This window comes from Mytilus edulis, chromosome 4 (assembly GCF_963676685.1).
Source record: "Mytilus edulis chromosome 4, xbMytEdul2.2, whole genome shotgun sequence".
NCBI lineage: Eukaryota > Metazoa > Mollusca > Bivalvia > Mytilida > Mytilidae > Mytilus > Mytilus edulis.
In genome coordinates this window covers 78,991,581-79,018,782 of record NC_092347.1, presented here as the reverse complement: position 1 = coordinate 79,018,782, position 27,202 = coordinate 78,991,581, and the positions used below count along the sequence as shown (strand labels likewise).

Genomic DNA, 27,202 nt, shown 5'->3' with positions numbered 1-27,202 from the left:
CGCAAAGTGATGGGAAAAGCTCACTTGGCCCTTCGGGCCAGGTGAGCTAAAAAAGCCAAAACAATTTATTAGTGCATATCCAAGAATAATTGGCTTTTTTACATCTTATTTTACTACTTCTGACTATATGGTGCATGCACAGGTTCAGACAGGGGCGAAAGTGTCAAACCCAGTAACTTTGAATTAAATTACAGCCATTGTTTGGCCAAATTATGAGCCTCTTAACTCATAGTTCCCAGGAGTACCCCTCCCATACATCATATCCTGAATAAGTGTCTTTGGTGATCTTTAACAAATTACATATATTTTATTTACAATTCAGGAAACTGCATGACAATTCTTGAATAAGTAGTGTGGATTCTAGGAAAACTTATAATCATTTTCTTTAAACTGATGGTTAGAAGTTTACAGTGCACGATTTTCTTGGTCCAAACTAGTGAAAGGATAAATTAAATTAGTTCAATTAATTTACAAAATTTAAAATGTACCATATCTTGGTTCTACCCAACTACGACTTCTAGCCCTACCACCTCCTACAATTTGTTTAGCAACATTCACACCAGGTACATTTTCACCTTCAAATGTCCTACTTCTTCTTCGACCGAACAAAGGCAGAGAGTTGGTTTTATGAAGAGCCTACAAAACAATCATTAATATATTTAAAATTCTCAATAGAATTAGTCCATTATCTGTCCGAAAGCTGGTACCACAAATATCCAATAACTATTTTTCCTTCTTGCTGCCAGACGCCAATTTTCTCAATACATCATATCATTTAAGGCTTTAATTAGGACAAAACAGGAATATTGCTTAGACTATTATTGTGATATTACTTGCTGCATGATACAATGATGAATCTTATAATTTGATAATGAATATTTCAGTTTTCATATTATGTCATGGATTAAAGAATCATTAGACTTTTATTTATCTCAGTAAAATCCAACAACTCTTGTCTCTTTACTAAAGTATTTTTTGGAATAAAATGATGTTTGATTTAATAAAATAAGCATAGAGATTTTTCTAAATTCATTGACATTTGTTACAAGTTATTCTTTCCCTCAATTTTCACGTGTTTGTGTATGTTTCTTTTATCTTGTTTTGTACATCAACATGACAGCACTCAGATGATATAATAAATGGATTTTATTCTATATGACTGTAAGTCCTTACATCAATAAGACTTACTCTTGACAATAGTTTATAATAATTACAAATTCATCATGAATTTACCTCTGGAGTAGGAGTTCTAGATGGTGTTTTTGATTCTATTGGTGTGGATCTTTTCTCATCTGTCAGTGATATTGACATTTCTGGAAAAGGATTATCTGAAATAGCAATAACATTGTAAATAGTTTAATGAGTGTGTATAAATAGACAACTAAATATAACTAGATTTCGATTGACATATTTACTTTTGAGTACCCGGTATTTGAATGTACATGTACTTGTCTGAATGACCCCAGATATAGCTCAGAATAACTTTCTTACCTCATGCCACAATAAATTTTTAAGTATAAACTTACCAGTAAATGTTATAATTTGAGGACAAAATTTTAAAGGAACTTCTGTGACTTTAAGTAACAGAAGACAAATGTGTGTACATGTATATAAAAATCATTCTTAACCAATGTAAGCATTCGGACAATCTTCAGTTCAGAGGTGTAAAAACAGTTGTGTCTAGTGTAAACAAATTTCGTGGAGTGAAAACAGAAAATAAACATTGGCATTCCAACATTTGTGTGAGAAACATTCCCAAAAACCTCAATTATTTGATTAAGAACTGGAAGATTGTTGTCCTATGCTTTGGGTGTAAAGACTTGTTGCACAATCTGCATGTGGCAATTGTTTATTTGCATTGTCTACATTTTCATGTGATCCTCTGAACTAAAATTCAGAATGAAAATCAGAAATAACAGATTTTTTGATTGGATGCAGCCAGGTACAACTGTGACCAATGGAAATCATTACATAGTGGATCTTAATTTGCCAAGGGTGTAGATGAGGGGACTGGATCCTGTTATAAAATTAAATTGAACTTACCTGAATCGGATCCTCTTTCTGGATTTGGTGATTCTAATGCACTAGCATACTGCAAATATTAGGGGCAACAAAATTGTTAAACTGTTTAAGTTATTTCATTATGTATAAAAATAAAGATGTCCAAACATAGCAATAAAAACTATACAAAAAATAATGAGGAACTCATTTTTCTTAATATATTTTTTCACTTCTTACATAAGTGATAGTAACTGTGCTTGTATAATCATATGCATGTACGAAAATATTAAAACTGAACTTTACTCAAAAGTCGATATGAGCTTAAAAATGGCAGGCTTTTTAAAATCTATTTGAACATTTTTGACAGCCAAAGGAATTGACAATTTGAACAACAGACATACAAAATACTTTTAAATATGAACTATAATACAACCAACTTACACTGGCACTAATCGGTGAAAAGTGAATCACTGTGCTTATTATAGATCAAAAAGACATTTATGTCAAATTAGCGGAACAAAACAATTGTAGATTCTAACCTTTTCATCATCATCCTCAATATCATCTTGTGCACTGTCATATCTGTCAGAACCTGGACTGCTGGGCTGGTATTCCATCTTTGTGGATCCCTGCTCAGACTTTCTATAGGAGAAGGAGAACAAATCCTCCAGCTTCTCATTGGTAGGAAATAAGTGTTTTATCAGCAATATTATAGCCAGAGTATCAGATGGTCTAAGTTCAGGTACATTTCTCCTACAATCAGAAAATTTTGTTATCAGTGATTGTCTCAAGAACTATTGAAATAGAAATGAATTCAATTTGGCTATTTCTGAATTAAATGCATTCTGGGCAATTATTTCAAAGCATACACCAAAACATTGTGATTGGTTAAAAAAGACTTATATATATAAGTCATCCTATTGTTAAAGTCAATCAATTGTTTTATTTATATACAAGTCACATTACCTGAAGATCTGCGGAAGCAGTGAAAGTACTAGTAAAAAAGTGATGCATTGAAACCGTTATTATCTTTTAATAATTTTCTTATATATATACAGGGTTTCCCCTGGGTCAATTATTTTTATCGCCACCTCTTTCGCCAAAACAATATATTTTTCGCCACTTTATTATTTTTTTCGCCAAGTAACCCAAATATATTTTTCTTTTAAAATTTTCCTTTTTTTCCAGCCCCCCCCCTAAAAAAGAAGTGGTGTATACAACAAAACGAAGCATCTTATCACTTGGAATTGATCCCTCGTGTAAGGTGTAGTCATTACATTGAAGGGTTACTCTCATGCCAACCTTTTGAATAGTTTTCTTTTCTAGACCATCGTAAATAAGTAAAACTATATGCTTGAAACACGTGTGTTATTGAAACGACTTTGAAGTACCCACTAAAATCAATGATCTATATGAAAGTTAAATGATAAAGTTTTAAATTAGAGACCTTTCTTGATTTTGAAAATTTTTCGTCATACCAACAATTTTCTTTTCTGGACTATCATTAATAGAAGGAGAGGAAGCGTAAAAATTTTATTTCAAACACGTGCGTTGCAAAGTGGTAAATAAATCCCTTTTGTGACATGTGACAGAAGCCATTTAACCATATCATTTTGTCATATTATACAATCAACACCTTTATAATTAGTCCTTTGATGTCGATAGCTATGAATGTAATCAGCTGATTATTGATTTTCTGTCAAAATCTTAACGAGTTCAAGGTGAATTCCGAGTGTTGTCTGATCGGTAAAGACAGAGAAGCCCGAATAAAGTAAATAAACAAGATGGCTGAAAATAAATCGTTATCCATATATATTTCTTTCACCAAATTCTTTCGCCAATGACGAATTTTAATCGCCACAATTATTATTTTTTCGCAACTCAAAGCATGACATAATTTTCATTTTAGGGTACAAACAATTAAATTCACCCACAGTCCTTTAGATTCTGAAACATCAATTACAACTACAAATATTTTTAGATGACATGTGATTTATTCAAAATTCAATTAATTGCACAATGATTGTAAACTATTTTTAACAAATTATTGAAAATCATTGCTTGAAAAAAAATAGATTTAGAACATGTTTACAATAAGTATTCAAGTGACTATTGACTTCATAAACCACTGTGTGAGAGCTGTATAGCCAGTCCAGGTTATTAAAACTCATCATCATAGATTTCATAAAAACAATAAATAAATAAGATCAAATAAATGTAGAGAGTAGAATCTTTGTGAACAATTGTTATTCCACATATGGTTAACAGCTTTTCAAAATGCAGTTTTTTAAACCCATTGTTTTATTGGGTGTTTTTTTTTCTTTTCTCATAAGTATCTAATCATATCTGGGTTTTTTTTTTTGTAAAAACAACTTATTTTGCAATCTTACCCTGAATACAAAGTAAGGAGTTTACTGTTAACAAAGAGTAAGCCATGGTACGTATTCTTCTCTCCTGCATTCTGTAATTTGTTGACAGCATGGTCTAATACATCCACACATCTTTCATTAACTATCATATTAATATGTACTCTTTCAATTGCCTGAAAAAATGCCTTCATATATTTAGATTTAAATGTATATGTTTGTATTAATTAGAATATACCAAACCATTTCACCATTCATAATATGGATTCATTATATTTGTTGGACACCAATTTTCTTGGATTTCGTGGGATCAGGTGAACCATGAAATAAAATGTTCAGAGTATAACAAAATTTCTATAGGCTTGTATGAAGACTTCGGCAACACCATGAAATTAAATATCTATGAATGTGTAAGTTTTTCTTAAACCAGGAAAATTGGTACCCACAAAAATAAACAAATCCACAGTATAGAGGACAGAAAATTTAGAAAATCCTTCAGGGGAATACTGTATCAAAGTTGTAATGCTTGTGTCTCATCCGTTTGTTTAGTTTCAAAGCAATCAAATATTTTTTGCTGTTTCTCTCTTAAGCATTAAGCAGTATTTACATCAATATGAAATTGGAAGGTCTGTGACATTGAAAGGACAGAAAAAATTAACTTTAAAAAAATTATATGAATAATCACTACAAAAACAAAATAAATATGTAATTCTTGCATTCATACATACCTCCACTAGAAAAGCATGTTCTTCCAAAGCAAGTTGATTCCATGTTTTCATAATTCCCTTTAGAAGATTCCACCTGTTTGCTTTCTTACTAAATTTACTGTATCCTATTCTGAAACAGAGAAGTACATGTATGCATACAAATTAATGTGGACATTTGTCTAGTTAATAAGTCAAATTTTGTGTAGACCGACTTTATTCAACTAACTTTGTTACTTTAGTCATTACTAATGAATAATTAGATAAAATGGAATTTAACCTGAATTAAATTATATTAAAATCATGCATGTACATATGGATGGAGATTTTCTAATTTGCACTCATATCATAATTTCTTATATCTATGTAAACCAATACAAGGTTTATTTTTGTTTGAATAGTTTTACAATTTGTAATTTTGTGTCTGTTTTTTTATTCCTTACAATACAGTATGGGTTTTGCTAATTGTTGAAGGCTGTACAGTTATCTCTAGCTGCTTTTATCTTTTTCCTTTGTTTTTTTTTTGTGTTAAGTTGTTTCATTGACAATGATACCACATCACCCTTTTATATATATATATATATATATATCAGATGCACAGTATATTTGAGAGTTCTGCAAGGTTATTGTATTCTATTTTAAAGAAAAAAAGTCTCTCAGATTTTGTTTAGATTGACGAGTACCTTTATCACTTAAGTCAATTCAATATAGTTATTTCCAAAGAAATAAAACAGCTGACCTATTAAGATTTTTTTTACAAAAGTAGACAATGATTTGTATGTATATATATACATAAAATAAATAGATAGAATATAGATATAAGAAAATATGGTATGAGTGCCAATGAGACAACTCTCCATCAACTGATCAAGTCACAATTTATAAAAGTAAACCATTATAGGTCAAAGCCTTGGCTCAACAGCAAGCTATAAAGGCCCCAAAATAGAAATCTGAAAATGACTAATATATATCTTTACACTTACACATCAGTAACAGGTCCAAATAGAAATTCTACCATTCGTACAAACATATTTGTTTATCTTTAGACTTACTCTTCAGTAACAGGTCCAAATAGAAATTCTACCATTCATACAAACATATTTGTTTATCTTTAGACTTACTCGTCAGTAACTGGTCCAAAGAGAAATTCTACCATTCGTACAAACATATTTGTTTATCTTTAGACTTACTCTTCAGTAACAGGTCCAAATAGAAATTCTACCATGCGTACAAACATATTTGTTTATCTTTAGACTTACTCTTCAGTAACTGGTCCAAAGAGAAATTCTACCATTCGTACAAACATATTTGTTTATCTTTAGACTTACTCTTCAGTAACAGGTCCAAAGAGGAATTCTACCATTCGTACAAACATATTTGTTTATCTTTAGACTTACTCGTCAGTAACAGGTCCAAAGAGAAATTCTACCATTCGTACAAACATATTTGTTTATCTTTAGACTTACTCTTCAGTAACAGGTCCAAATAGAAATTCTACCATGCGTACAAACATATTTGTTTATCTTTAGACTTACTCTTCAGTAACTGGTCCAAATAGAAATTCTACCATTCGTACAAACATATTTGTTTATCTTTAGACTTACTCTTCAGTAACAGGTCCAAATAGAAATTCTACCATGCGTACAAACATATTTGTTTATCTTTAGACTTACTCTTCAGTAACTGGTCCAAATAGAAATTCTACCATTCGTACAAACATATTTGTTTATCTTTAGACTTACTCTTCAGTAACAGGTCCAAAGAGAAATTCTACCATTCGTACAAACATATTTGTTTATCTTTAGACTTACTCTTCAGTAACTGGTCCAAAGAGAAATTCTACCATTCGTACAAACATATTTGTTTATCTTTAGACTTACTCTTCAGTAACAGGTCCAAATAGAAATTCTACCATTCGTACAAACATATTTGTTTATCTTTAGACTTACTCGTCAGTAACTGGTCCAAAGAGAAATTCTACCATTCGTACAAACATATTTGTTTATCTTTAGACTTACTCTTCAGTAACTGGTCCAAATAGAAATTCTACCATTCGTACAAACATATTTGTTTATCTTTAGACTTACTCTTCAGTAACAGGTCCAAAGAGAAATTCTACCATGCATACAAACATATTTGTTTATCTTTAGACTTACTCTTCAGTAACTGGTCCAAATAGAAATTCTACCATTCGTACAAACATATTTGTTTATCTTTAGACTTACTCGTCAGTAACTGGTCCAAAGAGAAATTCTACCATTCGTACAAACATATTTGTTTATCTTTAGACTTACTCTTCAGTAACAGGTCCAAAGAGGAATTCTACCATTCGTACAAACATATTTGTTTATCTTTAGACTTACTCTTCAGTAACAGGTCCAAATAGAAATTCTACCATGCGTACAAACATATTTGTTTATCTTTAGACTTACTCTTCAGTAACAGGTCCAAAGACAAAATCTACCATTCGTACAAACATATTTGTTTATCTTTAGACTTACTCTTCAGTAACAGGTCCAAAGAGAAAATCTACCATTCGTACAAACATATTTGTTTATCTTTAGACTTACTCTTCAGTAACTGGTCCTAATAGAAATTCTACCATTCGTACAAACATATTTGTTTATCTTTAGACTTACTCTTCAGTAACTGGTCCAAATAGAAATTCTACCATTCATACAAACATATTTGTTTATCTTTAGACTTACTCGTCAGTAACTGGTCCAAAGAGAAATTCTACCATTCGTACAAACATATTTGTTTATCTTTAGACTTACTCTTCAGTAACAGGTCCAAATAGAAATTCTACCATGCGTACAAACATATTTGTTTATCTTTAGACTTACTCTTCAGTAACTGGTCCAAAGAGAAATTCTACCATTCGTACAAACATATTTGTTTATCTTTAGACTTACTCTTCAGTAACAGGTCCAAAGAGGAATTCTACCATTCGTACAAACATATTTGTTTATCTTTAGACTTACTCGTCAGTAACTGGTCCAAAGAGAAATTCTACCATTCGTACAAACATATTTGTTTATCTTTAGACTTACTCTTCAGTAACTGGTCCAAAGAGAAATTCTACCATTCGTACAAACATATTTGTTTATCTTTAGACTTACTCATCAGTAACTGGTCCAAAGAGAAAATCTACCATTGGTACAAACATATTTGTTTATCTTTAGACTTACTCTTCAGTAACTGGTCCAAAGAGAAATTCTACCATTCGTACAAACATATTTGTTTATCTTTAGACTTACTCTTCAGTAACTGGTCCAAATAGAAATTCTACCATTCGTACAAACATATTTGTTTATCTTTAGACTTACTCTTCAGTAACAGGTCCAAAGAGAAATTCTACCATTCGTACAAACATATTTGTTTATCTTTAGACTTACTCGTCAGTAACAGGTCCAAATAGAAATTCTACCATTCGTACAAACATATTTGTTTATCTTTAGACTTACTCTTCAGTAACAGGTCCAAATAGAAATTCTACCATTCGTACAAACATATTTGTTTATCTTTAGACTTACTCTTCAGTAACAGGTCCAAAGAGAAATTCTACCATTCGTACAAACATATTTGTTTATCTTTAGACTTACTCGTCAGTAACTGGTCCAAAGAGAAAATCTACCATTCGTACAAACATATTTGTTTATCTTTAGACTTACTCGTCAGTAACTGGTCCAAAGAGAAATTCTACCATTCGTACAAACATATTTGTTTATCTTTAGACTTACTCTTCAGTAACTGGTCCAAATAGAAATTCTACCATTCGTACAAACATATTTGTTTATCTTTAGACTTACTCTTCAGTAACAGGTCCAAATAGAAATTCTACCATGCGTACAAACATATTTGTTTATCTTTAGACTTACTCTTCAGTAACTGGTCCAAATAGAAATTCTACCATTCGTACAAACATATTTGTTTATCTTTAGACTTACTCTTCAGTAACAGGTCCAAAGAGAAATTCTACCATTCGTACAAACATATTTGTTTATCTTTAGACTTACTCTTCAGTAACTGGTCCAAAGAGAAATTCTACCATTCGTACAAACATATTTGTTTATCTTTAGACTTACTCTTCAGTAACAGGTCCAAATAGAAATTCTACCATTCGTACAAACATATTTGTTTATCTTTAGACTTACTCGTCAGTAACTGGTCCAAAGAGAAATTCTACCATTCGTACAAACATATTTGTTTATCTTTAGACTTACTCTTCAGTAACTGGTCCAAATAGAAATTCTACCATTCGTACAAACATATTTGTTTATCTTTAGACTTACTCTTCAGTAACAGGTCCAAAGAGAAAATCGACCATTCGTACAAACATATTTGTTTATCTTTAGACTTACTCGTCAGTAACTGGTCCAAAGAGAAATTCTACCATGCATACAAACATATTTGTTTATCTTTAGACTTACTCTTCAGTAACTGGTCCAAATAGAAATTCTACCATTCGTACAAACATATTTGTTTATCTTTAGACTTACTCGTCAGTAACTGGTCCAAAGAGAAATTCTACCATTCGTACAAACATATTTGTTTATCTTTAGACTTACTCTTCAGTAACAGGTCCAAAGAGGAATTCTACCATTCGTACAAACATATTTGTTTATCTTTAGACTTACTCTTCAGTAACAGGTCCAAATAGAAATTCTACCATGCGTACAAACATATTTGTTTATCTTTAGACTTACTCTTCAGTAACAGGTCCAAAGACAAAATCTACCATTCGTACAAACATATTTGTTTATCTTTAGACTTACTCTTCAGTAACAGGTCCAAAGAGAAAATCTACCATTCGTACAAACATATTTGTTTATCTTTAGACTTACTCTTCAGTAACTGGTCCTAATAGAAATTCTACCATTCGTACAAACATATTTGTTTATCTTTAGACTTACTCTTCAGTAACTGGTCCAAATAGAAATTCTACCATTCATACAAACATATTTGTTTATCTTTAGACTTACTCGTCAGTAACTGGTCCAAAGAGAAATTCTACCATTCGTACAAACATATTTGTTTATCTTTAGACTTACTCTTCAGTAACAGGTCCAAATAGAAATTCTACCATGCGTACAAACATATTTGTTTATCTTTAGACTTACTCTTCAGTAACTGGTCCAAAGAGAAATTCTACCATTCGTACAAACATATTTGTTTATCTTTAGACTTACTCTTCAGTAACAGGTCCAAAGAGGAATTCTACCATTCGTACAAACATATTTGTTTATCTTTAGACTTACTCGTCAGTAACTGGTCCAAAGAGAAATTCTACCATTCGTACAAACATATTTGTTTATCTTTAGACTTACTCTTCAGTAACTGGTCCAAAGAGAAATTCTACCATTCGTACAAACATATTTGTTTATCTTTAGACTTACTCATCAGTAACTGGTCCAAAGAGAAAATCTACCATTGGTACAAACATATTTGTTTATCTTTAGACTTACTCTTCAGTAACTGGTCCAAAGAGAAATTCTACCATTCGTACAAACATATTTGTTTATCTTTAGACTTACTCTTCAGTAACTGGTCCAAATAGAAATTCTACCATTCGTACAAACATATTTGTTTATCTTTAGACTTACTCTTCAGTAACAGGTCCAAAGAGAAATTCTACCATTCGTACAAACATATTTGTTTATCTTTAGACTTACTCGTCAGTAACAGGTCCAAATAGAAATTCTACCATTCGTACAAACATATTTGTTTATCTTTAGACTTACTCTTCAGTAACAGGTCCAAATAGAAATTCTACCATGCATACAAACATATTTGTTTATCTTTACACTTATTCGTCAGTAACAGGTCCAAAGAGAAATTCTACCATTCGTACAAACATATTTGTTTATCTTTAGACTTACTCGTCAGTAACTGGTCCAAAGAGAAAATCTACCATTCGTACAAACATATTTATTTATCTTTAGACTTACTCGTCAGTAACAGGTCCAAAGAGAAAATCTACCATTCGTACAAACATATTTGTTTATCTTTAGACTTACTCGTCAGTAACTGGTCCAAAGAGAAAATCTACCATTCGTACAAACAAATTTGTTTATCTTTACACTTATTCGTCAGTAACAGGTCCAAAGAGAAATTCTACCATTCGTACAAACATATTTGTTTATCTTTAGACTTACTCGTCAGTAACTGGTCCAAAGAGAAAATCTACCATGCATACAAACATATTTGTTTATCTTTAGACTTACTCTTCAGTAACTGGTCCAAAGAGAAAATCTACCATGCATACAAACATATTTGTTTATCTTTGGACTTACTCGTCGTAACTGGTCCAAAGAGAAATTCTACCATTCGTACAAACATATTTGTTTATCTTTAGACTTACTCTTCAGTAACAGGTCCAAATAGAAATTCTACCATGCATACAAACATATTTGTTTATCTTTAGACTTACTCTTCAGTAACTGGTCCAAATAGAAATTCTACCATTCGTACAAACATATTTGTTTATCTTTAGACTTACTCGTCAGTAACTGGTCCAAAGAGAAATTCTACCATTCGTACAAACATATTTGTTTATCTTTAGACTTACTCTTCAGTAACAGGTCCAAAGAGGAATTCTACCATTCGTACAAACATATTTGTTTATCTTTAGACTTACTCTTCAGTAACAGGTCCAAATAGAAATTCTACCATGCGTACAAACATATTTGTTTATCTTTAGACTTACTCTTCAGTAACAGGTCCAAAGACAAAATCTACCATTCGTACAAACATATTTGTTTATCTTTAGACTTACTCTTCAGTAACAGGTCCAAAGAGAAAATCTACCATTCGTACAAACATATTTGTTTATCTTTAGACTTACTCTTCAGTAACTGGTCCAAATAGAAATTCTACCATTCGTACAAACATATTTGTTTATCTTTAGACTTACTCTTCAGTAACTGGTCCAAATAGAAATTCTACCATTCATACAAACATATTTGTTTATCTTTAGACTTACTCGTCAGTAACTGGTCCAAAGAGAAATTCTACCATTCGTACAAACATATTTGTTTATCTTTAGACTTACTCTTCAGTAACAGGTCCAAATAGAAATTCTACCATGCGTACAAACATATTTGTTTATCTTTAGACTTACTCTTCAGTAACTGGTCCAAAGAGAAATTCTACCATTCGTACAAACATATTTGTTTATCTTTAGACTTACTCTTCAGTAACAGGTCCAAAGAGGAATTCTACCATTCGTACAAACATATTTGTTTATCTTTAGACTTACTCGTCAGTAACTGGTCCAAAGAGAAATTCTACCATTCGTACAAACATATTTGTTTATCTTTAGACTTACTCTTCAGTAACAGGTCCAAATAGAAATTCTACCATGCGTACAAACATATTTGTTTATCTTTAGACTTACTCTTCAGTAACTGGTCCAAATAGAAATTCTACCATTCGTACAAACATATTTGTTTATCTTTAGACTTACTCTTCCGTAACTGGTCCAAAGAGAAATTCTACCATGCATACAAACATATTTGTTTATCTTTAGACTTACTCGTCAGTAACTGGTCCAAAGAGAAATTCTACCATTCGTACTATCATATTTGTTTATCTTTAGACTTACTCTTCAGTAACAGGTCCAAAGAGGAATTCTACCATTCGTACAAACATATTTGTTTATCTTTAGACTTACTCTTCAGTAACAGGTCCAAATAGAAATTCTACCATTCGTACAAACATATTTGTTTATCTTTAGACTTACTCTTCTGTAACAGGTCCAAAGAGAAATTCTACCATTCGTACAAACATATTTGTTTATCTTTAGACTTACTCTTCAGTAACAGGTCCAAATAGAAATTCTACCATTCGTACAAACATATTTGTTTATCTTTAGACTTACTCGTCAGTAACTGGTCCAAATAGAAAATCTACCATGCATACAAACATATTTGTTTATCTTTAGACTTACTCTTCAGTAACAGGTCCAAAGAGAAAATCTACCATTCGTACAAACATATTTGTTTATCTTTAGACTTACTCTTCAGTAACAGGTCCAAAGAGAAATTCTACCATTCGTACAAACATATTTGTTTATCTTTAGACTTACTCTTCAGTAACTGGTCCAAAGAGAAATTCTACCATTCGTACAAACATATTTGTTTATCTTTAGACTTACTCTTCAGTAACAGGTCCAAATAGAAATTCTACCATTCGTACAAACATATTTGTTTATCTTTAGACTTACTCGTCAGTAACTGGTCCAAAGAGAAATTCTACCATTCGTACAAACATATTTGTTTATCTTTAGACTTACTCTTCAGTAACTGGTCCAAATAGAAATTCTACCATTCGTACAAACATATTTGTTTATCTTTAGACTTACTCTTCAGTAACAGGTCCAAAGAGAAAATCGACCATTCGTACAAACATATTTGTTTATCTTTAGACTTACTCGTCAGTAACTGGTCCAAAGAGAAATTCTACCATGCATACAAACATATTTGTTTATCTTTAGACTTACTCTTCAGTAACTGGTCCAAATAGAAATTCTACCATTCGTACAAACATATTTGTTTATCTTTAGACTTACTCGTCAGTAACTGGTCCAAAGAGAAATTCTACCATTCGTACAAACATATTTGTTTATCTTTAGACTTACTCTTCAGTAACAGGTCCAAAGAGGAATTCTACCATTCGTACAAACATATTTGTTTATCTTTAGACTTACTCTTCAGTAACAGGTCCAAATAGAAATTCTACCATGCGTACAAACATATTTGTTTATCTTTAGACTTACTCTTCAGTAACAGGTCCAAAGAGAAAATCTACCATTCGTACAAACATATTTGTTTATCTTTAGACTTACTCTTCAGTAACAGGTCCAAAGAGAAAATCTACCATTCGTACAAACATATTTGTTTATCTTTAGACTTACTCTTCAGTAACTGGTCCAAATAGAAATTCTACCATTCGTACAAACATATTTGTTTATCTTTAGACTTACTCTTCAGTAACTGGTCCAAATAGAAATTCTACCATTCATACAAACATATTTGTTTATCTTTAGACTTACTCGTCAGTAACTGGTCCAAAGAGAAATTCTACCATTCGTACAAACATATTTGTTTATCTTTAGACTAACTCTTCAGTAACAGGTCCAAATAGAAATTCTACCATGCGTACAAACATATTTGTTTATCTTTAGACTTACTCTTCAGTAACTGGTCCAAAGAGAAATTCTACCATTCGTACAAACATATTTGTTTATCTTTAGACTTACTCTTCAGTAACAGGTCCAAAGAGGAATTCTACCATTCGTACAAACATATTTGTTTATCTTTAGACTTACTCGTCAGTAACTGGTCCAAAGAGAAATTCTACCATTCGTACAAACATATTTGTTTATCTTTAGACTTACTCTTCAGTAACAGGTCCAAATAGAAATTCTACCATGCGTACAAACATATTTGTTTATCTTTAGACTTACTCTTCAGTAACTGGTCCAAATAGAAATTCTACCATTCGTACAAACATATTTGTTTATCTTTAGACTTACTCTTCAGTAACTGGTCCAAAGAGAAATTCTACCATGCATACAAACATATTTGTTTATCTTTAGACTTACTCGTCAGTAACTGGTCCAAAGAGAAATTCTACCATTCTTACAAACATATTTGTTTATCTTTAGACTTACTCTTCAGTAACAGGTCCAAAGAGGAATTCTACCATTCGTACAAACATATTTGTTTATCTTTAGACTTACTCTTCAGTAACAGGTCCAAATAGAAATTCTACCATTCGTACAAACATATTTGTTTATCTTTAGACTTACTCTTCTGTAACAGGTCCAAAGAGAAATTCTACCATTCGTACAAACATATTTGTTTATCTTTAGACTTACTCTTCAGTAACAGGTCCAAATAGAAATTCTACCATTCGTACAAACATATTTGTTTATCTTTAGACTTACTCGTCAGTAACTGGTCCAAATAGAAAATCTACCATGCATACAAACATATTTGTTTATCTTTAGACTTACTCTTCAGTAACAGGTCCAAAGAGAAAATCTACCATTCGTACAAACATATTTGTTTATCTTTAGACTTACTCTTCAGTAACAGGTCCAAAGAGAAATTCTACCATTCGTACAAACATATTTGTTTATCTTTAGACTTACTCTTCAGTAACTGGTCCAAAGAGAAATTCTACCATTCGTACAAACATATTTGTTTATCTTTAGACTTACTCTTCAGTAACAGGTCCAAATAGAAATTCTACCATTCGTACAAACATATTTGTTTATCTTTAGACTTACTCGTCAGTAACTGGTCCAAAGAGAAATTCTACCATTCGTACAAACATATTTGTTTATCTTTAGACTTACTCTTCAGTAACTGGTCCAAATAGAAATTCTACCATTCGTACAAACATATTTGTTTATCTTTAGACTTACTCTTCAGTAACAGGTCCAAAGAGAAAATCGACCATTCGTACAAACATATTTGTTTATCTTTAGACTTACTCGTCAGTAACTGGTCCAAAGAGAAAATCTACCATTCGTACAAACATATTTGTTTATCTTTAGACTTACTCTTCAGTAACAGGTCCAAAGAGAAATTCTACCATTCGTACAAACATATTTGTTTATCTTTAGACTTACTCGTCAGTAACTGGTCCAAAGAGAAAATCTACCATTCGTACAAACATATTTGTTTATCTTTAGACTTACTCTTCAGTAACAGGTCCAAAGAGAAAATCTACCATTCGTACAAACATATTTGTTTATCTTTAGACTTACTCTTCAGTAACAGGTCCAAAGAGAAATTCTACCATTCGTACAAACATATTTGTTTATCTTTAGACTTACTCGTCAGTAACTGGTCCAAAGAGAAAATCTACCATTCGTACAAACATATTTGTTTATCTTTAGACTTACTCGTCAGTAACTGGTCCAAAGAGAAATTCTACCATTCGTACAAACATATTTGTTTATCTTTAGACTTACTCTTCAGTAACAGGTCCAAATAGAAATTCTACCATTCGTACACACATATTTGTTTATCTTTAGACTTACTCTTCAGTAACAGGTCCAAAGAGAAAATCTACCATTTGTACAAACATATTTGTTTATCTTTAGACTTACTCTTCAGTAACAGGTCCAAATAGAAATTCTACCATTCGTACAAACATATTTGTTTATCTTTACACTTATTCTTCAGAAACAGGTCCAAAGAGAAATTCTACCATTCGTACAAACATATTTGTTTATCTTTAGACTTACTCTTCAGTAACAGGTCCAAAGAGAAATTCTACCATTCGTACAAACATATTTGTTTATCTTTAGACTTACTCATCAGTAACTGGTCCAAAGAGAAAATCGACCATGCATACAAACATATTTGTTTATCTTTAGACTTACTCTTCAGTAACTGGTCCAAATAGAAAATCTACCATTCGTACAAACATATTTGTTTATCTTTAGACTTACTCTTCAGTAACAGGTCCAAATAGAAATTCTACCATTCGTACAAACATATTTGTTTATCTTTAGACTTACTCTTCAGTAACAGGTCCAAATAGAAATTCTACCATTCGTACAAACATATTTGTTTATCTTTAGACTTACTCTTCAGTAACAGGTCCAAAGAGGAATTCTACCATTCGTACAAACATATTTGTTTATCTTTAGACTTACTCTTCAGTAACTGGTCCAAATAGAAATTCTACCATTCATACAAACATATTTGTTTATCTTTAGACTTACTCGTCAGTAACTGGTCCAAAGAGAAATTCTACCATTCGTACAAACATATTTGTTTATCTTTAGACTAACTCTTCAGTAACAGGTCCAAATAGAAATTCTACCATGCGTACAAACATATTTGTTTATCTTTAGACTTACTCTTCAGTAACTGGTCCAAAGAGAAATTCTACCATTCGTACAAACATATTTGTTTATCTTTAGACTTACTCTTCAGTAACAGGTCCAAAGAGGAATTCTACCATTCGTACAAACATATTTGTTTATCTTTAGACTTACTCGTCAGTAACTGGTCCAAAGAGAAATTCTACCATTCGTACAAACATATTTGTTTATCTTTAGACTTACTCTTCAGTAACAGGTCCAAATAGAAATTCTACCATGCGTACAAACATATTTGTTTATCTTTAGACTTACTCTTCAGTAACTGGTCCAAATAGAAATTCTACCATTCGTACAAACATATTTGTTTATCTTTAGACTTACTCTTCAGTAACTGGTCCAAAGAGAAATTCTACCATGCATACAAACATATTTGTTTATCTTTAGACTTACTCGTCAGTAACTGGTCCAAAGAGAAATTCTACCATTCTTACAAACATATTTGTTTATCTTTAGACTTACTCTTCAGTAACAGGTCCAAAGAGGAATTCTACCATTCGTACAAACATATTTGTTTATCTTTAGACTTACTCTTCAGTAACAGGTCCAAATAGAAATTCTACCATTCGTACAAACATATTTGTTTATCTTTAGACTTACTCTTCTGTAACAGGTCCAAATAGAAATTCTACCATTCGTACAAACATATTTGTTTATCTTTACACTTATTCTTCAGAAACAGGTCCAAAGAGAAATTCTACCATTCGTACAAACATATTTGTTTATCTTTAGACTTACTCTTCAGTAACAGGTCCAAAGAGAAATTCTACCATTCGTACAAACATATTTGTTTATCTTTAGACTTACTCATCAGTAACTGGTCCAAAGAGAAAATCGACCATGCATACAAACATATTTGTTTATCTTTAGACTTACTCTTCAGTAACTGGTCCAAATAGAAAATCTACCATTCGTACAAACATATTTGTTTATCTTTAGACTTACTCTTCAGTAACAGGTCCAAATAGAAATTCTACCATTCGTACAAACATATTTGTTTATCTTTAGACTTACTCTTCAGTAACAGGTCCAAATAGAAATTCTACCATTCGTACAAACATATTTGTTTATCTTTAGACTTACTCTTCAGTAACAGGTCCAAAGAGGAATTCTACCATTCGTACAAACATATTTGTTTATCTTTAGACTTACTCTTCAGTAACTGGTCCAAATAGAAATTCTACCATTCATACAAACATATTTGTTTATCTTTAGACTTACTCGTCAGTAACTGGTCCAAAGAGAAATTCTACCATTCGTACAAACATATTTGTTTATCTTTAGACTAACTCTTCAGTAACAGGTCCAAATAGAAATTCTACCATGCGTACAAACATATTTGTTTATCTTTAGACTTACTCTTCAGTAACTGGTCCAAAGAGAAATTCTACCATTCGTACAAACATATTTGTTTATCTTTAGACTTACTCTTCAGTAACAGGTCCAAAGAGGAATTCTACCATTCGTACAAACATATTTGTTTATCTTTAGACTTACTCGTCAGTAACTGGTCCAAAGAGAAATTCTACCATTCGTACAAACATATTTGTTTATCTTTAGACTTACTCTTCAGTAACAGGTCCAAATAGAAATTCTACCATGCGTACAAACATATTTGTTTATCTTTAGACTTACTCTTCAGTAACTGGTCCAAATAGAAATTCTACCATTCGTACAAACATATTTGTTTATCTTTAGACTTACTCTTCAGTAACTGGTCCAAAGAGAAATTCTACCATGCATACAAACATATTTGTTTATCTTTAGACTTACTCGTCAGTAACTGGTCCAAAGAGAAATTCTACCATTCTTACAAACATATTTGTTTATCTTTAGACTTACTCTTCAGTAACAGGTCCAAAGAGGAATTCTACCATTCGTACAAACATATTTGTTTATCTTTAGACTTACTCTTCAGTAACAGGTCCAAATAGAAATTCTACCATTCGTACAAACATATTTGTTTATCTTTAGACTTACTCTTCTGTAACAGGTCCAAAGAGAAATTCTACCATTCGTACAAACATATTTGTTTATCTTTAGACTTACTCTTCAGTAACAGGTCCAAATAGAAATTCTACCATTCGTACAAACATATTTGTTTATCTTTAGACTTACTCGTCAGTAACTGGTCCAAATAGAAAATCTACCATGCATACAAACATATTTGTTTATCTTTAGACTTACTCTTCAGTAACAGGTCCAAAGAGAAAATCTACCATTCGTACAAACATATTTGTTTATCTTTAGACTTACTCTTCAGTAACAGGTCCAAAGAGAAATTCTACCATTCGTACAAACATATTTGTTTATCTTTAGACTTACTCTTCAGTAACTGGTCCAAAGAGAAATTCTACCATTCGTACAAACATATTTGTTTATCTTTAGACTTACTCTTCAGTAACAGGTCCAAATAGAAATTCTACCATTCGTACAAACATATTTGTTTATCTTTAGACTTACTCGTCAGTAACTGGTCCAAAGAGAAATTCTACCATTCGTACAAACATATTTGTTTATCTTTAGACTTACTCTTCAGTAACTGGTCCAAATAGAAATTCTACCATTCGTACAAACATATTTGTTTATCTTTAGACTTACTCTTCAGTAACAGGTCCAAAGAGAAAATCGACCATTCGTACAAACATATTTGTTTATCTTTAGACTTACTCGTCAGTAACTGGTCCAAAGAGAAAATCTACCATTCGTACAAACATATTTGTTTATCTTTAGACTTACTCTTCAGTAACAGGTCCAAAGAGAAATTCTACCATTCGTACAAACATATTTGTTTATCTTTAGACTTACTCGTCAGTAACTGGTCCAAAGAGAAAATCTACCATTCGTACAAACATATTTGTTTATCTTTAGACTTACTCTTCAGTAACAGGTCCAAAGAGAAAATCTACCATTCGTACAAACATATTTGTTTATCTTTAGACTTACTCTTCAGTAACAGGTCCAAAGAGAAATTCTACCATTCGTACAAACATATTTGTTTATCTTTAGACTTACTCGTCAGTAACTGGTCCAAAGAGAAAATCTACCATTCGTACAAACATATTTGTTTATCTTTAGACTTACTCGTCAGTAACTGGTCCAAAGAGAAATTCTACCATTCGTACAAACATATTTGTTTATCTTTAGACTTACTCTTCAGTAACAGGTCCAAATAGAAATTCTACCATTCGTACACACATATTTGTTTATCTTTAGACTTACTCTTCAGTAACAGGTCCAAAGAGAAAATCTACCATTTGTACAAACATATTTGTTTATCTTTAGACTTACTCTTCAGTAACAGGTCCAAATAGAAATTCTACCATTCGTACAAACATATTTGTTTATCTTTACACTTATTCTTCAGAAACAGGTCCAAAGAGAAATTCTACCATTCGTACAAACATATTTGTTTATCTTTAGACTTACTCTTCAGTAACAGGTCCAAAGAGAAATTCTACCATTCGTACAAACATATTTGTTTATCTTTAGACTTACTCATCAGTAACTGGTCCAAAGAGAAAATCGACCATGCATACAAACATATTTGTTTATCTTTAGACTTACTCTTCAGTAACTGGTCCAAATAGAAAATCTACCATTCGTACAAACATATTTGTTTATCTTTAGACTTACTCTTCAGTAACAGGTCCAAATAGAAATTCTACCATTCGTACAAACATATTTGTTTATCTTTAGACTTACTCTTCAGTAACAGGTCCAAATAGAAATTCTACCATTCGTACAAACATATTTGTTTATCTTTAGACTTACTCTTCAGTAACAGGTCCAAAGAGGAATTCTACCATTCGTACAAACATATTTGTTTATCTTTAGACTTACTCGTCAGTAACTGGTCCAAAGAGAAATTCTACCATTCGTACAAACATATTTGTTTATCTTTAGACTTACTCTTCAGTAACAGGTCCAAATAGAAATTCTACCATGCGTACAAACATATTTGTTTATCTTTAGACTTACTCTTCAGTAACTGGTCCAAATAGAAATTCTACCATTCGTACAAACATATTTGTTTATCTTTAGACTTACTCTTCAGTAACTGGTCCAAAGAGAAATTCTACCATGCATACAAACATATTTGTTTATCTTTAGACTTACTCGTCAGTAACTGGTCCAAAGAGAAATTCTACCATTCTTACAAACATATTTGTTTATCTTTAGACTTACTCTTCAGTAACAGGTCCAAAGAGGAATTCTACCATTCGTACAAACATATTTGTTTATCTTTAGACTTACTCTTCAGTAACAGGTCCAAATAGAAATTCTACCATTCGTACAAACATATTTGTTTATCTTTAGACTTACTCTTCTGTAACAGGTCCAAAGAGAAATTCTACCATTCGTACAAACATATTTGTTTATCTTTAGACTTACTCTTCAGTAACAGGTCCAAATAGAAATTCTACCATTCGTACAAACATATTTGTTTATCTTTAGACTTACTCGTCAGTAACTGGTCCAAATAGAAAATCTACCATGCATACAAACATATTTGTTTATCTTTAGACTTACTCTTCAGTAACAGGTCCAAAGAGAAAATCTACCATTCGTACAAACATATTTGTTTATCTTTAGACTTACTCTTCAGTAACAGGTCCAAAGAGAAATTCTACCATTCGTACAAACATATTTGTTTATCTTTAGACTTACTCTTCAGTAACTGGTCCAAAGAGAAATTCTACCATTCGTACAAACATATTTGTTTATCTTTAGACTTACTCTTCAGTAACAGGTCCAAATAGAAATTCTACCATTCGTACAAACATATTTGTTTATCTTTAGACTTACTCGTCAGTAACTGGTCCAAAGAGAAATTCTACCATTCGTACAAACATATTTGTTTATCTTTAGACTTACTCTTCAGTAACTGGTCCAAATAGAAATTCTACCATTCGTACAAACATATTTGTTTATCTTTAGACTTACTCTTCAGTAACAGGTCCAAAGAGAAAATCGACCATTCGTACAAACATATTTGTTTATCTTTAGACTTACTCGTCAGTAACTGGTCCAAAGAGAAAATCTACCATTCGTACAAACATATTTGTTTATCTTTAGACTTACTCTTCAGTAACAGGTCCAAAGAGAAATTCTACCATTCGTACAAACATATTTGTTTATCTTTAGACTTACTCGTCAGTAACTGGTCCAAAGAGAAAATCTACCATTCGTACAAACATATTTGTTTATCTTTAGACTTACTCTTCAGTAACAGGTCCAAAGAGAAAATCTACCATTCGTACAAACATATTTGTTTATCTTTAGACTTACTCTTCAGTAACAGGTCCAAAGAGAAATTCTACCATTCGTACAAACATATTTGTTTATCTTTAGACTTACTCGTCAGTAACTGGTCCAAAGAGAAAATCTACCATTCGTACAAACATATTTGTTTATCTTTAGACTTACTCGTCAGTAACTGGTCCAAAGAGAAATTCTACCATTCGTACAAACATATTTGTTTATCTTTAGACTTACTCTTCAGTAACAGGTCCAAATAGAAATTCTACCATTCGTACACACATATTTGTTTATCTTTAGACTTACTCTTCAGTAACAGGTCCAAAGAGAAAATCTACCATTTGTACAAACATATTTGTTTATCTTTAGACTTACTCTTCAGTAACAGGTCCAAATAGAAATTCTACCATTCGTACAAACATATTTGTTTATCTTTACACTTATTCTTCAGAAACAGGTCCAAAGAGAAATTCTACCATTCGTACAAACATATTTGTTTATCTTTAGACTTACTCTTCAGTAACAGGTCCAAAGAGAAATTCTACCATTCGTACAAACATATTTGTTTATCTTTAGACTTACTCATCAGTAACTGGTCCAAAGAGAAAATCGACCATGCATACAAACATATTTGTTTATCTTTAGACTTACTCTTCAGTAACTGGTCCAAATAGAAAATCTACCATTCGTACAAACATATTTGTTTATCTTTAGACTTACTCTTCAGTAACAGGTCCAAATAGAAATTCTACCATTCGTACAAACATATTTGTTTATCTTTAGACTTACTCTTCAGTAACAGGTCCAAATAGAAATTCTACCATTCGTACAAACATATTTGTTTATCTTTAGACTTACTCGTCAGTAACTGGTCCAAAGAGAAATTCTACCATTCGTACAAACATATTTGTTTATCTTTAGACTTACTCGTCAGTAACTGGTCCAAAGAGAAAATCTACCATGCATACAAACATATTTGTTTATCTTTAGACTTACTCTTCAGTAACTGGTCCAAAGAGAAAATCTACCATGCATACAAACATATTTGTTTATCTTAAAACTTACTCGTCAGTAACAGGTCCAAATAGAAATTCTACCATGCATACAAACATATTTGTTTATATTTAGACTTACTCTTCAGTAACTGGTCCAAAAAGAAATTCTACCATGCGTACAAACATATTTGTTTATCTTTAGACTTACTCTTCAGTAACTGGTCCAAAGAGAAATTCTACCATGCGTACAAACATATTTGTTTATCTTTAGACTTACTCTTCAGTAACTGGTCCAAAGAGAAATTCTACCATGCGTACAAACATATTTGTTTATCTTTAGACTTACTCTTCAGTAACAGGTCCAAAGAGAAATTCTACCATTCGTACAAACATATTTGTTTATCTTTAGACTTACTCTTCAGTAACTGGTCCAAATAGAAATTCTACCATTCGTACAAACATATTTGTTTATCTTTAGACTTACTCTTCAGTAACTGGTCCAAAGAGAAAATCTACCATTCGTACACACATATTTGTTTATCTTTAGACTTACTCGTCAGTAACTGGTCCAAATAGAAATTCTACCATTCGTACAACCATATTTGTTTATCTTTAGACTTACTCTTCAGTAACAGGTCCAAAGAGAAATTCTACCATGCGTACAAACATATTTGTTTATCTTTAGACTTACTAGTCAGTAACTGGTCCAAATAGAAATTCTACCATTCATACAAACATATTTGTTTATCTTTAGACTTACTCTTCAGTAACTGGTCCAAATAGAAATTCTACCATTCATACAAACATATTTGTTTATCTTTAGACTTACTCTTCAGTAACTGGTCAATAGAAATTCTACCATTCGTACAAACATATTTGTTTATCTTTAGACTTACTCGTCAGTAACAGGTCCAAAGAGAAATTCTACCATTCGTACAAACATATTTGTTTTTCTTATCAGGTACTCTTCAGTCTCACTTCCATCTCCATTTATAGCAACAATCAATAAATCTTCAACCTAAATAAAACTACATTCTTTTAAATCAAATCTCATTAGTACATGCAGTAATGAAAAATAGCTAAAAAGAAGTATAATTTAAAAAAAAAAATTAAAGTGACTTTGTCAATAGATTGGTCCATTTGCATTATCATGATTATCCATTGCTTTTAATGACAATTGAGGACATATTTAATTTCGTAGAAAAATGTGACAATAAAATGTTTTGTCATCATAACATGTTTGTTAAATAATCTCATTTGCAAATATGAAATTTCCATGGAAATTTAATGCATAATTTATGCAAAGATATTTGCATGATGATGCAGCATCAGAATTCTGATGAAATTATGGTTACAAAAAAAAACAATCAGACTTTATAAGTAGAAAAGTCACAAGGGCAACAAAGAGAACCACACTAAAAGGCCTGAGTGACCAGTTTGCCTAATCTATTTAATAAATAAACTTACATGTTGGAAGACAAAAACAAAGCCGTTTTCACAAGTTATAGATTTACATGGATTTTTTCTTTGATCTATCATAAACCACTGTGACATAAAAATTGGTGAAAACAACTGCATGACAATATTTGCTTCAAGGATGTGAGCTTCATCCTCACTTATCTGTAAATAAATTCTTTGAATACAGTTTTGTCAATATTTATATGATACAAGAAATGTATTTTGATGTACATGTCATATCATAACAATAAGAATTTGTAAAAGAAAATACAAACAATTCTATCTTGTAAAGTCAGTGTTGGTGAAGCTTTATGATGCATAAGGTTCAGATTCTGCTTACAGATCAACCTTAAGAAAATAATGTTCAGATGTGTGAACTGAAAATATATTCTTTTCTATCAATTTTGGTATACGAATATCCCAATATGCTCAGTCAATGTGCCAGTTTCTCAATATTATTTTTCCATAAATTATTTTCTTTGGTTTGTTTTTTCCAGCAGTTGTAGTTAGTACATGTGTAACAACTAACATGTGTAAGCAATGCAGAGATTTCCCTGTATATCAAGTATGTAAACATAAACTGACTTTTTGAACCTAAAAGCCATGTTCAGCATGCTTTGTAAAATTCAAATCATTATCTATGTTTTTAATAGTTTATCCTAACTTTTCACTTTTATCAGAGTTTGTCGTGAAAAGTTCAGAACTTTGGTCTTGGAAGTTACAAACAACAACCAGCAGTAAAAGGGGTAGTCTGCAAAATTATGACCACTAGATGCCCACCTACAAATGACCTGTTGTGTGCCCAAATTTTCTTCTTTAGAAAACATCCCATAATCTCTGAAAGTAAGCAGTTGATAAGCTCGACTGAGGGACTTTTTTCATTACTTCTAAAGAATCTATTTCAACGGGTTGTTCCCTACCAAATGTGGAAGTGTTATAAAACATGATATATGAACATCCGAACAAATATGAGCATTGACATAAAGATAAAATTGAGAATGGAAATGGGGAATGTGTCAAAGAGACAACAACCCGACCAAATAAAAAACAACAGCAGAAGGTCACCAACAGGTCTTCAATGTAGCGAGAAATTCCCGCATACATAAAAAGAGCATATTTCCTGATCTTCATTTCTTTTCTCCTTTTGTTTTTATATACTATAATGAATTTAGATAAATAGTCAGTAGAAAAAAAGCAAACATGATAGATGTACATATATATAGTTAAAACTTTAAAGCAAATTGTCACAGAATAGAAGTTTCTTCATAATATAAGTTCTAAAAGGAAAAAATATTCTGGAATATTATTTCCACGGGAATACATATTACAGTATATGTTCCTAAAGGTATAAATGGTATAGAATATTTGTTCCAACAGGAATAGATATTATGGGGACAAAGTCCCCAATAACAGTAGAAAAATCAATAAAAACAAAATCAATAAAAACAAAATCGTTCAATTTTTTGGATGTCATGTTTTGAATTCCCTCATCTGCGCAGAAATCTACAGTGTACTTCCTTTTTCCTGTCTCGTTTGTATGAAACTTTGAGTAAAATATATATCTAACAGTCTAGTATAAAATAGGAAGGAATGCAATACCAATTTCATTTTTAATAATTCCTTGATATGAAAAAACGTTACCTGATGATAGCGTTTCTTTGTTTACCTTGCATATGACGTCATAACTCAAAATAAGGTCACAACTAAAATCCCTAACAACTGAACCAACTTCGGAAACTTTACGGTATTTCTGTTTCTTTTTTTTAACAAATATTTGTTACAAAAAAATAATTCATACAGACTTTGTCCCCATTTACAGGTAATGCCTGCCTCATATTATGACAATGTTTATAACAAAGTTTCCATTGGAACTTCTGTCAGGTCAGTAAGGTGGAAGAAATATACGTTGACAAGTCCCTTCCCTAAATATAAGGTGACCTCTATTCATTTAATAATTTTTGTAATGAAAATTAAAAAAATGGATACAAGAATGGGGACGAGACTACATTTCCTATAAACGCTATAAAAGAGGGGGTCTGAGGGGTTCTGACCACGAAATCCTGGGGAAATTTTTTCAATACCGAAATCCCGAGCTTAAAAACACTTGATCCCGGAGTCCCGATAAAGATCTTATAAATAATTTTCCCTCTCATAACAAAAACTCACACTTTATTTGAACATGATGACATAATTTTTACCTCATTGATCAGTCCTTGTTCTTTTGCTTGTTTGTTTACGTGTTTCGCAAATTCATCATCAACATCCATAAAATAAATATCGTTTATTCTATTTGCAACAATAAACCCTTTCATTTTACCCTTCGTTTCAGAGGGTGTTTACTTTTCTTCGATGTTTTTTCGCAGCAAAATTTATTATATATTTTTTTCATTTGGATAAGCAGTCAGCTGATCTAGACAATATGTAGCCAGTTTCTTTATTTTCGTATATTTGTTAAAAAAAATATATATTACCCTTTTATCAGTGATCTTCATTTATGGTATGTCTCTGTAA

At 31.4% G+C, this 27,202-nt stretch overlaps 1 protein-coding gene across 6 annotated transcripts in view; it reads right to left on the bottom strand.

Moving 5' to 3' along the window:
• LOC139520646 (BLOC-3 complex member HPS1-like) overlaps positions 1-27,127 on the bottom strand; it is a 52,012-nt gene extending 24,885 nt beyond the window's left edge. The window contains exons 1-9 of one of the 6 annotated variants that reach the window (XM_071313474.1): positions 26,890-27,127; positions 24,701-24,853; positions 24,130-24,251; positions 5,096-5,204; positions 4,392-4,543; positions 2,541-2,754; positions 2,044-2,092; positions 1,234-1,328; positions 489-636 (exon numbers count right to left, since the gene is read on the bottom strand). In XM_071313474.1, coding sequence (XP_071169575.1) covers positions 489-636; positions 1,234-1,328; positions 2,044-2,092; positions 2,541-2,754; positions 4,392-4,543; positions 5,096-5,204; positions 24,130-24,251; positions 24,701-24,853; positions 26,890-27,003 — 1,156 coding nt within the window. In that variant the 5' untranslated portion in view covers positions 27,004-27,127. Of the gene's footprint in view, positions 1-488; positions 637-1,233; positions 1,329-2,043; positions 2,093-2,540; positions 2,755-4,391; positions 4,544-5,095; positions 5,205-6,192; positions 6,245-6,330; positions 6,408-6,606; positions 6,667-6,813; positions 6,891-24,129; positions 24,252-24,700; positions 24,854-26,889 lie in introns of those variants that run through there. The other 5 variants (XM_071313475.1, XM_071313478.1, XM_071313479.1 and 2 more) reach the window with 5 other exon arrangements.
• Between the last annotated feature and the right edge of the window lie 75 nt (positions 27,128-27,202).